General features: G+C 37.1%; 1 protein-coding gene across 1 annotated transcript in view; it reads right to left on the bottom strand.

Annotated features, from left to right (window-relative positions):
• WDR72 (WD repeat domain 72) overlaps positions 1 to 13046 on the bottom strand; it is a 207942-nt gene that overhangs the window by 73841 nt on the left and 121055 nt on the right. The window contains exons 18-20 of the mRNA XM_029952820.1: positions 11686 to 11777; positions 7446 to 7525; positions 1673 to 1871 (exon numbers count right to left, since the gene is read on the bottom strand). Coding sequence (XP_029808680.1) covers positions 1673 to 1871; positions 7446 to 7525; positions 11686 to 11777 — 371 coding nt within the window. The remainder of the gene's footprint in view (positions 1 to 1672; positions 1872 to 7445; positions 7526 to 11685; positions 11778 to 13046) is intronic.

Raw genomic sequence — 13046 nt, forward strand, 5'->3', positions numbered from 1 at the left:
CTTCTAAATTTCATCCACCAACTATTACAAAATAACCCTAACATTTTTAACATTGGCAAATGGTCATTCAATAATGGTAAATAGTATCTTAAATATTAAGATAGTTAATATCTAACTTAAATTCCAGATGTCTTTAGTTATAGTAAGACTAAATTTCATAGTATATTTCTAATACCCAAGAATTATTTAGGGACAGAACAGGGCCCAATCTGGTGAAACTTCAAATAATGGGTAAGACATGTGACAGCAAAACTTATCAAAAGTTTCACCTTGATAACCTGCCATGAATTTCTCACCAAGAAAAGAGGGCTATGGGCCAAAGGATAAGTTAGACACTCAAGCTTAGGGATAAAGCATATAAATGCCACATAATGACAGTTAACACATGATGAATGACACTAGCTGTCTTTGGGGAGTTAAAAGAAATGTATTAATGGCACTGGGTGCTTGCTGAATGAATCCAGAACCCACATGCACTCACTGAAAACTGATTTAAAAAGGAATTTTTCTCCTCTTGCTTGAAAGGTGTAATACAACTACAATTATGTGATTTGATCAAAAAGGAGCTCCTTCAACTGGGTGAATTTACCAAATAATTAAAGCTAATTTCTGGACAACAGACAAACAAATGACTTGAAATTGCCATTGGGCTTTATCAAATTGCTTATTGAATTGACCATCCTCAGTGTCTGTCTTGGCATTAGGAAATATTCTATTTATTTTGATCATTGGCCTTCCAGAAGAAACCTCTCTCTGCTACATAATCTCTCTCACTACATAATGCTATCCAATCAGGAATCTTATAAACCTAATAAGAACTATATGTAGTAGATTTTTAAGAATGACACCTGTGCTAGAATTTAACATTTTAAATATGGCACCATTTCCCCAAATCTCAAATAAATAAAAAGAAAATCTCTTTTTGAAAGCTAAAAGTAATACCTAATAATTTTTAACAACCTGGAACACATAAATTTGTAACATGTTTCCCTGAAAAAAAAAACCTATTTGACCATAATTAACTTGTTAATCAAAAGCTTACTAAGTGAGGTTGAAAATCGTACTTGTACTTTTTAAAATTGTGTTTCATTTATTTTTTTAAGTCACAGCAAATGGGCTGAAAAATCAGGTAACATTTTGCAGCAGAAATTGAGATTGATTTGCTATCCATGAACCATACACATTATCATCATGAAGTTACAATGACAAAATTTGTTATAACATCAAACGATCTACCTGTCAATCAGTTTAATTTCAGTTTGTACTACATTTCTTATTTTTAGAAAAGGAAAAGAAACCTGGCACAAGGCTATTATTAAGGTATCAAATGAAAACAAATTTAGGACCCATTATCAAGTATTCTTAAAATGTCTATCCCTTTAAGCTATTACTATTATTCTGGTTTCAATGTTAATCACTTCATTTAAAAACATTTTAATAAACAATATAAATTTTTGTTCTGGGAAGTATTTACTGATTATAATAGAATTTAGAAGTTTTTTTTTTAAGAAACCTGAGAATTTTAAGAAGAAATTGATAGCAGAATAGGTCAGAAATAGGGCACTTGGCTCAGTTCCTGCAGAAATGATATACTGTGAACTCATATTCTCAATGCGCTCTAAGTAGTAGGGAAGTTCTGATGAAAGTGCATGCCCATAAATTTTGCACTTACTTTGCAGAGGCAAGATGTCTGTAGTACAGTGTAACTCTATCTCCTCCCGGGCCCACTCCGTCTTCTGCAGGATCTGCCTCATCTCACAGTGAACGTCCTCTGTCATGGACACTGGTTGACTGTTGTCTGCTGTCTTACTCAGGGTCTTCATGTGCTGTTGAACTTCTGCCAAGAGAACAGCTTGTATTGCTTCAGTTACCTATAAAGATTTTTTTAAATAAAAATTTTTAATATTATTTCAAATGCTTGGGGTCTTACACAAAACTGAGAGCCTGGAATTTTGACTTACATAGGTTTCACATACACTGTAATGTCCCATTCCACTAGACTTAGCATCTGAATCCATTAAAATGGAGATACTGAGCACTGGAGCCCAAACCATCACCCTATTCTTTAGCAAACACAAGAGATTCTGAAAGGAAACTTGGAAGCAGTTCTTTGTTCTTTCTCCTGAGGTATTTTCATTTTCACCAGAAGACATAGAAAATTAATATGAATATATTATATTGCTCTTAAAGACAAGTTTAGCTCCTCAAATAATGTCTAGCTCTAAAGCACTATTTAGCTAAAAGCACTTTTACTAGGTTTAATAAAGAAAGCTAACGGCAAAATTTTAAGAATAAATCTCACTAAACTGTGTGTATGTGTACGTGGTTTTACGCAGTTTAAAAATACTGCAAAGCTTGCCCTTCAGTTATTGTCCATAGCCAGCGTAGGCTCTGTGATTGGGTTAACTGGGAGGAGAATGCTTGTCACAGGGCATCTAATCCAATATCTTCATTTTCTTCAATGAAGAACCTGGGGCATGACATCCCAAGTTCCACATAGATATGGACAGGTCTTCTGACCCCTGATTCTACATCCTTTGTAGTATATGTCCTCCCAAGTTTCTATACTCTTTCCCCTCAGTAAAAAGCCAGTGACAATGTTCCTTAGCCTCTTCCTGGCAAGATAGGAGGCATGGTCCAGCAGTAAGGTAGAACTCAAGGAAAGCCCAAGAGCTGAGTCAGTGAGAGAATAGGAAGGACACCACTGACCTAGGTGACCTTGGGACACTTCCCCATTATCCTTCTCTGGCTGACAGTTAAACCTTTCCGACAGCCACACCCCAGTGCCTGCTCCTCTTCCCATCAAAAGCCTGCCCTCTGTCAAGATGACTCAGGTTTCACCACTTCCACTGTCCCCTCAGCATTACTCCCAGTCTACCCACAGGATGCGTAGAGCTAGGGCTTTGGGACAGCACCAACTGAGCCTGCTGATCTGGAGATGCTGACGCCAAAATCAGAAAAGGCATTCATCTAACTATTTGTCCAGTCTCTTGTAAGTGCCATGGTAGCATGTGCAATCTCCAGGCTCCAGGGACACCCAGAGAACTTATGTTTATGGCAGATGCTCACCAAACTTCTGGGGCATGTGCCAGGCACTTGACTTTTAAATACAGGGAGCTACACAAAAGTTTCAAAGCAGCTTCCTGATCCCTGACCTCCCCCGTGTTCTTGTCCCATCAAATACTCACACTCAAATGCTTGGTTAGGTTGTGAAAAAAAAGGCTAATGATGAATGTGATTTTACTATTGCCTATCAAGGCCACTAATACTGCAGTAACTCCTGTCACAGTATAGGCTGCGACATGGCTTGCTTATGCACATCATATGATGAGATACTCAACATGGTGATAGCCATTGCACACCATGGTTTCAGCATGTAGTTCTGTATGTCACGATCCTGGTCTGTCATGGCTATTAATATCTATTGTGTGACGAGGTATATATATATATACACACACACACACACACACACATATATATCAACTATATTAACTAACATATACTATTGCATATTTTAATAAGAGAACTGTGCTTATTATGTAAATAATATGATGGGACAAACAATATTAGTTATTTTGAATAGTTTTATATCACTGAATTTATTTTTTTAATTTTGTCACACATTTTAGTTGACAGCACTGCCTCCAAGATGTGGCAGAAAGAGCTCTGAATCAGAAATGAGAAAGCCCGATGATGATGATTAGCACAAAGGCAACTTTTGCCAAGTCACGTAGAACTCTAGGACGTCATGTCCTCAATTATAAAACAAAGACTGTGATGCTGGGTCAGGCTACGATGAGAGCTTTCAATCACTGAAACCTGTAAATCAGGAGGAGCCTGGAGGATATCCTCAGACCTGTGGTAGATCCAGATTGTGGTTTCTCCATCAGAATGGACAGTTTGGCCATATGGTCCCAAGGGATCATGTCTGCCTTCTTACACTGGGATTACCATCTCTGAGGGGCACCTACAATTGCAATTAGAATTTCCTTTACACTGGATATAATATCCCATCACAACTTGGGTCAGTATTCTTCCTATCTAAAAACATACAGGAATGTATGCAATTTCACTGAACATTCCTAATTACTAGATTTATATATCATGACCCTATTTTTTAACTATTGAATTTTGGGACTTCTTGACATATTTGTCACTATCAATGCATATTGCAAGAATAAATAGTATGAATATCATTGAAAAATAAAAGGAAACAGAAATAACTGAATAAACCATATTAAACCATAATCAGTAGGATACTCAGAACCATAAAACTTAAAAAGTAAATAGTGAATGGTGTACACCCAATTAGAAATAAATTCAAACACACACTTTGTGCTCAGTGTGAAGTCAATACCCAGCATGTCTCCGATCCACAGATGATACATCTTATAAGCACATAATAATGTTATCACAGTATCTGGTATACAGTGGGTACTAAATAAATGCTAATGGAATTGAAATAGAGTCTGTACTCAAAAATAGAAAGTGTGGAAAGTAGAATTTATGGATAATTTCTGACTATCAATACTTAAATCTCTGAAGTATATAAATACAGTAGATAAATTTTATAGATAGTAAAGATTGAATTTACCCCAACAAAATATAAACTTTTTAGACATTTCATATAACTTTCTGATTTAAATAATGAGCTCGAATTAAAAGCACTATGACTATAAAGCTATCTTCTAAATGCATATAAATAATTTTCTCTGAAAAAACAGATATGCAAAGTATTACACCTTAATGTGCAGAGATTTAAGTGAAGATTTACAAATCCACTGGCCGGAAAAAGACAACCACAAATCTGGGCCACATACTTATTTCTAAAAGTACTACTATGCCATAGGCAAGGTAAAAGTTTTAATGGTTTTCTACTAAAACCTTGACCCAGCAAAGTTCTGTAAAATAGCAGAGCATCGTGAAGACTTGTAAGAGCCCCTGTGCCTGCTTGTGTCCACACTTTCCAGTAGAAAAGCATTTTCTCAACACTCAGATTGACACTGATTTTTCATGCATTTGCAGCAGTTCCTGGAAAAGCAATACTCCCTGGAGGCCTGGATGTCATAATTTCAGACACTGGTGTTATATTATAAAATCCAGAGAACTTTAGAGAAGGATCAGAAACACACAAATTAGCAACTCCAAAACCTAACTGTTGCTTTTCCAGCATTTCTTTTCTTTTTAAATTTTTTAAAAAATTTTTTATTTGAGAGAGAGAGAGCATGAATTGGGGAAAGGGACAGGGGATGAGAGAGGGGGGTGGGCGGGAAATCTCAAGCAGGCTCCACACCCAGCACAGAGCCCTATGTGGGCCTTGATCCCATGCATGACTCTGGGATTATGACCCGAGCTGAAATCAAGAGTCGGACACTCAACTGACTGAGCCACCCAAGCACTCCCCAGCATTTATTTCTGTGTTGGGTATATTTCATGCATAAGTAGCAAAAGAGACAATCTCCAGACAAACTCATCCATCTGCAAAATTAACTCATTCTTACTCCTACCTTAATGTGCCTGTCCCCCCTTCAATTTCTGAAGTAGGATTTTGATATTTTACAGAAGCATTCCTTTCCATCTAAAATACATTAAGAGGTAGATTCAAGGATTTGCCTAACTGCTTAAATGAACAGCTTTGTAAAGAATTTGAGGGTTGGTTAATGAAGCATTTAAATGGATACCTGTAAGAGCCTCTGTTGATTCTGAGGGACCCAGGAATTATCATCTCCATTTTACACAGGAGGAAAGTAAGTAATCAACTATTCAACCTATCTTCTAGGGTTATTCATCAGGTTAGTGGCAGAGTCAAAAGGAGAGCTTTGAAGCTAAGACTTCCTATAGAGTGAGTAATAAATGCTCTGGTAACATTTGTCTCATGACCAGACTTTTATACAAGGTCATAGAATCACAGAACCTTAAAGGTCCTTTAGTCCAAACTTACCCAAACCACATTAAAATTTATCTGAAGGTCAAATGAGCTATTACAAAAGATATTTAGTTAGAGAGATTCAGGATAAATTTTCTGTTGAATTCTTTTCCTTAAGGTTTTATCCCCCCTCATTGAGGAATTCTTAGGCTAGGGGGTGGGGTAGGCGAGTAGGAGTGGAAATCTTATCTGTAACAGAGACTCTCATGGTGGTCGCTAATATGCTGGTAAAGTCAACAGGTGCTAATGTGTATTTGATAGTCACAGAGGCTTTTTGCACAGCTATTCATTCATTTGTTAAAGACTATTGACAGGCTGCTATGACTACTGCTTTTCTAGGTATTGGTGAAAGAGGGGTTAAGTGAGACACACCAAGCCCCTGTTCTCAGCAAGCTTCTAGAACAGCAAGAAGACAGAAGGTAAGCAAGCAAAAAAGCAAATGGTAGGATGTCCATTAAAAGCAATTGCAACAAAGAAAATAAAACTGAGTAATGTGATGGTGATGGGCCGGAAGCATGGGGTGGCGGAAGGTGTGGCCTCGTTAGGGGGGATTATCAGGGAATACATCTCTGAGGACTTGGCTTTTGAACAAAGACCCAAATGATGAATGGAAACATGAGAATTCCTGCCCCAGAGAACAGTAGAGTCCTGAGGTAGAAATGAGCTTTCGGTATTTTGAAAATAGAATGGTCAATGTGGCTACTCAGAGCAGCAGGGGAAGGATGAGTGAAGAGGTTAGCTAGTGGCAAATCATGTAGAAACCTGCAGGTCACGGTAAAAAGGTTCAATAGCCATTCCAACTGTGTTTATTTGGTTTTGTGGTGTCGACCCCACAGTGTGTTCTGAGTAATTTCTTTGTTTTCCTGTAACTAATAAACCTTTGTAATTGGAATTATTGCTATGCTTGTCTTGCAAATTTGACATTTCTTAAGCTCATGAAGAAGAATACAGTTCCAATAAATACTCATCTAATCAATGTACAGAATATTGCACGAGGTACAAGCCACCTGGTAAGCTTTTAGGATCCCCAAAAGCCTGAAAAGAGATAGAAGGACTTAAATTGGGCCTTGAGGAAGCCAGAGCTCTAAAACAGCTTACAGATGACGTACTCTCAACATAGGAAAAGGATTCCTAAGTACACACACCAAATTCCCAAGCTGAGGCGCTTTTTTGTCATGGCACATTTTGAAATCAAACTAGACGGTTCTGCTACAAAATGACACTTCGATAGGCAATAAGTTGCCTGTAAGGACAGGAACATCCCCTCCTCAGGCTCCTCGATTCATACCACCTAACCTGGTGCATCCTTCCATATGTCATTTTCCACGTTTCCCCTCATTATTAGACTCTGTTGTAGTCCTGTTAAATAAAATGCCTGGGAGGAAATATGTTGTGAGGACAGCAGTACCCACTTACTTGTACTCTCAGGTTAAGGGGAGTATGAATTAACCACTCACTGGATAGAAAGGGACAGCAAAGGACTCTCCTAATAACTTCAGGAACATGCACTATATCATACCTGCACAGACTGGTCTCTCCAACAGGAAATTAGCTTCAAAAGTGAAATGTCAGCTTCAGGTATATGGGATTCACTTTTACCTAGAAATACAAAGAACACATTTTATATCTTGAGAGTATTAAAAAATGGATGCAACCCAATGATCTTCAACCCAGCCTGCATATTAGAATCACCTGGGGAGCATTTTTTCCACAAACACTAATGTCCAGTTTCCATCTTTCAGAGATTCTGGTTTAATAGGCACCGGAGGGAGGGGAAGGCAAGTATTAATTAGTACTTTGTAAAAGTACCTCAGAGGAATTTCATGTATAACCAGAGCCAAGAACCATTTATTAATTTATATGCATTTCTGATGATTATACTAATACATATTCATATCAAACCAAATTCATCTATATACCTTAAACTAATCTTTGTACATTTGCCAACAGAATGGAATGACTAATACTCCCACCTAGAACAGATTGCTAAATTTGTACAATTGCTTTCTCATGCAAATAGGTCCTGAAATACTACTTGCTATGTATGAATCAGTATCTATCACACAGAAATCATATAAAAGACTTCGTTTGATTTGTCCTTAGCCAGCTATACTACTCTGATCAATAGATATAGCACTTATGTTTTAATCTGACTCATTTTGTTATGTATTGTTTCTTTTAAATTTGCCCTTTTGAATGTCCTTTCTATCTATTTGCCTTAATGTTCCATGTGAAATTTTAAGAGTGAGCTAGAGCTTGGTTTATTTAAATTGATCTGTAGAGTGTCCAGCAGCCCCCTACACAAAAAAGCACTTAATAAGTGCCTTTTCATTAATTGAAAATGTACATATTATCATTCAAATGAAAAATTGATCAATTAAGGCTTTCTGATGGCGAAAGTATATTACTAGGTGCCAGATCTTGGGAGTGAGATAAGGAAAAATGATGACGGCTTGCATTGGAGGGAAAATTACTGCAATTGTCTATTTAAATTAATGTATTAATATACGTTTGAAATTCTGGTATCAACTTTTCAAGTTAGAATTAGTCTGGTATGGTTTTCAGAGAATCACAATTTTTATGTTAATATATGTGTGTACATATGTATGTATATATATTTTATAAATATTTTATATATTTTTATATATCATATTAGTGGTCAAGGGAAATGTGACAGAAAATATTGAGCATAATTTCAACTGAGAATATTAAAGAAATATATAAGAAAATTCTGAGTCATTATTATCATTATTTTTCCCTGAAGGAACATATGTGAATTTTAAATGACCAAGATCAGTGCATAAAACATGTAAGTATGATAGAACACTATGATTTTGAAGTCATATTTTCCATTTCTTCAGGAGCAGAGCAGGTAAGAGAAAATTTTCTTTTGATCTCTCTACTTCCCCCTCCTCTCATTCTGTTGACCTTGTGACTCTACCATCAAAGCTAAGTATTGGTCTCAACTGTAACTACTTACTGGCATCATGGGGTACTTCACAGAGCACTTTAATGTGATGTTAAAATTTTAATATGAGGAAGAAATGAGAGCCAATTTTTCTTGGCAATGTCAGTTAGCTAAAGAATTAATTGCAACATCAGGGGGAAAGATAAAAAGAAAACACCCCAGGCTTACCAATATTACTGAGTCACCATTTTTGCTGACAGAAGTGGGTATTGGTTCCTGTCAACCCTTTAGAATGAGCACCTCAGAGTATTATTTTATTCTCCAGGCTTTGACTTTATTGAATTAATAGCAGAAAGTGAATCTCTCCTTTCCCTTCACCTCCCATATTCCAATTATTAAAACACAAAACCATGTTTCCTTAGCACCTAGATGGATCTTCAATGCTATAAATATGACCTCTAAACACGAGAGAGATTATTCAATAATGACACTAGTTGATGTTGGCTTTTGGTTGGGACACCTGGAGCCCCCATGGCTCTGGTTAGCAATTCTCTTGGTCATTGCTGAAACCACTTGTATTATGCCTTAAATTTTAATCCCTTTCTCAATGGCATAAAAAATGAAAATGAAGGTAAATGGCCTATTAAGGGCTACAGTTTAAGGAGAAGGCAGGCAACCCAGACTGGGACCATTTAGAGGGGACACTTTTTGTAGTCATAACTGAGAAATGTGATGACATAATGGAAAGAGCAAGTGGTTGGGACCAGAATCCTGGCCTCTCTGCTTAACAGAAGTTTGCCTCTGAGTGAGTCATCTAACTTTCCTGAGCCCCAGTTTTCCTAAGGGTAAAATAGAGATAATGCCTCCTACTGTGTGAGGTTGTTTATATATTGCGATAATATATGTAACATCATTAGCTAAATTCTTTGAATATACTAAGCACTCAAAAATTGGAAGCTATTAATAAACTCTCAGTTTAAAATATTCCAAATATTCTTTTCAATGGCCTTGAGAAGGGCATCTCAATGTATTGATCATATACTGTACAGCTTTGGAGGAACAGTGCATGTCAAGTCTAGAATCTTATTCCCATTTTACAAATGTAGTTACTATACTTTTAAAGGAGTAAAAGACATGCCCCAAGTTGCATAAGTAGTAAGTGGCAGAAATAGGTCTTAAAGTTCAGCCATGTATTTCCAGAACCATTGTTCTATTTAGTATTCACCCACTAATCCAAGGTATGTGCTTACTTCCTTGAAGGCATTGCTCTGGGAACTGGAGACCCAGCAGAAAAAAAAAAAAAAAAAAAAACGGTCACAAATAAATAATAGCTCCCATGGAGCTTTCATTTTAGTAGCAGGATGTAGATGGCAAATAAAAAAAAGATATATATTATATCAGAGAATGAAAAGAATTTTGGAAAACAGTAAAACAGGGAATGGGGTAGAGTGTGCTGGAGAAAAAGGAGGACATTTTCATCAATGAAATGACACTTGAGCAGGGGCGAAGGATGTACAGTAGAGGCGGGGGGCAGCAGGTTGACCTCTGGAATCTGAGGAAAGAACATTCTAGGCAGTGGAAATAGCCAATGCAAAGGCCCTACGTTTGAGTAAGACTAAAAAGTCTAGTAGAGCTGGAGCAGGCTCAACAAGGGGACCCAAGGGGATGAAGTCAGATGGGGCATGTGTGCATCGACAGAGGCAGAAGAGCCAGGTTATACAGGGCCTTGTATGCAGTCCTGGACACTGGCTTTTTTTCAGAGTGAAACAGAAGCCATTGAAAGGTGTTAAAATGAAGCACGAGGTTCTTACTTAGTGTCCAATAGGTCATATTTCTGCCGGATCATGAACAGAGTCTGTGAATCAGGACTAGGAGCACAGGGGTGGTTAGGGGGCTTCTGTGGTAGTCGAGGCGGGAGGGGGTGAAGGCTCGGGGGTGGTCATGTGGGTGGAGAGAAACAGTCTGAATCTGGAATATATTCTGAAGGTAGAACCAACATGTTTATTAAAAGATTGGAATGTGGGGTATGAGAAAAGGAGAAAGTCAAAGTTCTTGGCCTCAAAGAGCAGATTTGCCATTTACTGAGACATCAAAAATTTAGATGGGGTGCCTGGGTGGCTCAGTGGGTTAAGCATCTGACTTCAGCTCAGGTTATGATTTCACTGTCTGTAGGTTTGAGTCCCACATTGGGCTATGTGTTACAGCTCAGAGCCTGGATTCTGCTTCAGATTCTTGGTCTCCCTCTCTCTCTATGCTTCCCAGATTCCAGAGGTCAACGTGCTGCCATCCTGCTACTAAAATGAAATGTTTTAATGTTTAATGTTTAAACATTAAAAAACATTTAAATTTTTTTTAATTTAAAAAAGCATATTTTCAGGATAAAGTAGCTATTTGGTACAAAAGAAAACATAAGCACTAAGACTATTCCTCAGAAGAATTCGAAGACCATTACAACCCATCTGAAAAAGCTATAAAATTCTGTAATATAAAAATCACTTGTTTGCTAAAAAAGATACTGATGTAATAGTCTTTCCCATAAACCATATGTGACCTTAATTTAATAACCAAATATTTCTTTTGCTGAAAAGTTTCAGATTTTCAGACATTTCAAAGATCATTTGATGAAATTCATCACATTACATGTCTTATAATGTTATTTTAATAAAAATCATGTATATGCAAAATACAGGCAGAATACAAAAGTATAGACACATGAAATGGAGACTAAATCAAACAATAAATACACATAATGTTCATTCTAAATTGTCGAGTGCTATCCAGATATGGATAGACAAGTTATTTTCTTTCATAGGAGAAAAAAAAACCGAAGCTCTATCTGTAACTCCCTTACCATTTCGTAAGTAACCATAGAAGCTTGAAATATTCAAAATCTCACTCCCAGGACTTTTCGCCTTGTTGTGCACAGATTCCATTTTGAAAGACCTGTGGGGGGGGAAACAAAGGGTATTATTAAAGATGTATGAAAAGTATTTTTAGAAATCATCTGAAGAGTGCACAGACACTTCAAAAAATTCAGGAACTGAACATAGATTATTTTTAGCAATGTTGTCCACATTAATGTCTTTGGTAAGTCTGATTTCCCCACTTTGTGCCTACCTGGAATCTTAATCCCAGTTGAATTGTGAGTCTATACCAGAATTACCTTGTGACTCACTGTTATAGGAGGAGCCCCGCTATGTTAGGTCATGTAATTTGTGACTACGCAATAAATTTTTGAGTCCTAAAATGTTGGTATCTGCCAAAGAGTTCTCCCCAGGTACAGTAAGGACCCGAGGAAGGCAGACTTTACACCAGACCCAGGGATTCAACCATAGGAACTTTGAGATGCTGTTCAGGAATATTTACATAGGCAGATGGCTCTTTCCTTAAAATGCATTTACATCATGAACCCAGTTGTGAAGCACACCAGGATTTTCTGAACCTTCACAACGCAGTGAAATGTTAGTGAAATGGCCAAATTTGTTGGAAGGATTTGGTTAGACAAATTCAATACACATTTTGATTTCCTAAAAATGACACAATCCCCGACAGCAGATCAAAGTTGAAGTGACTGATTTAGGGAGGCAGTGTCTAATCCTGACACCATTCGATGATTTTTTTTAATGAAGAATTTTGTAAAGAATGAAGAAATGTATGACAACAATTTTAAGGCCATTTAGCAGAAGGCATGCTGAAAACCCCTAATCTCCCTTTAGGGTACCAGACGCAACCTTTATATTCTGTACTGCTTATCAGGAGCAAACTCAGAATGAAAACCTGCAGCAAACAATAACTCATACGCTTAGTAGGATCATGATTAGGAAAATATAATTTGTTAACAGTCTAATTTTTTAAGAATTTGAAGAAATCTTAGTAGTCACCTACCCCATCCACCTCATACCCTATATGAGGAAAGCCAGGCCCAGAGGGGCTAAGTGACCTGTCCAAAGCTACCTGGCTACTTAAACAGCAAAACCAGGATTTATTCCCAGGTTTTCTGGCTTCAGGCTGACTGGATTTTTGTTAACCGTAATTTGTTTGTAATTTTCTTAGCAATAGAAAAGTAAAAGAAGCCTATTTGAAATTTAAATGTGTGTGTGCATAACATATATTTATATTTGTTTTATATACATAAACAGAAGAAGAAAAGAGAGGAAAATTAAGTATACAAATCACGGAAATTTACCATTCTGTTTCCTCCTCTTAAGGGTA

This window comes from Suricata suricatta, chromosome 9 (genome assembly GCF_006229205.1).
Source record: "Suricata suricatta isolate VVHF042 chromosome 9, meerkat_22Aug2017_6uvM2_HiC, whole genome shotgun sequence".
Classification (NCBI taxonomy): domain Eukaryota; kingdom Metazoa; phylum Chordata; class Mammalia; order Carnivora; family Herpestidae; genus Suricata; species Suricata suricatta.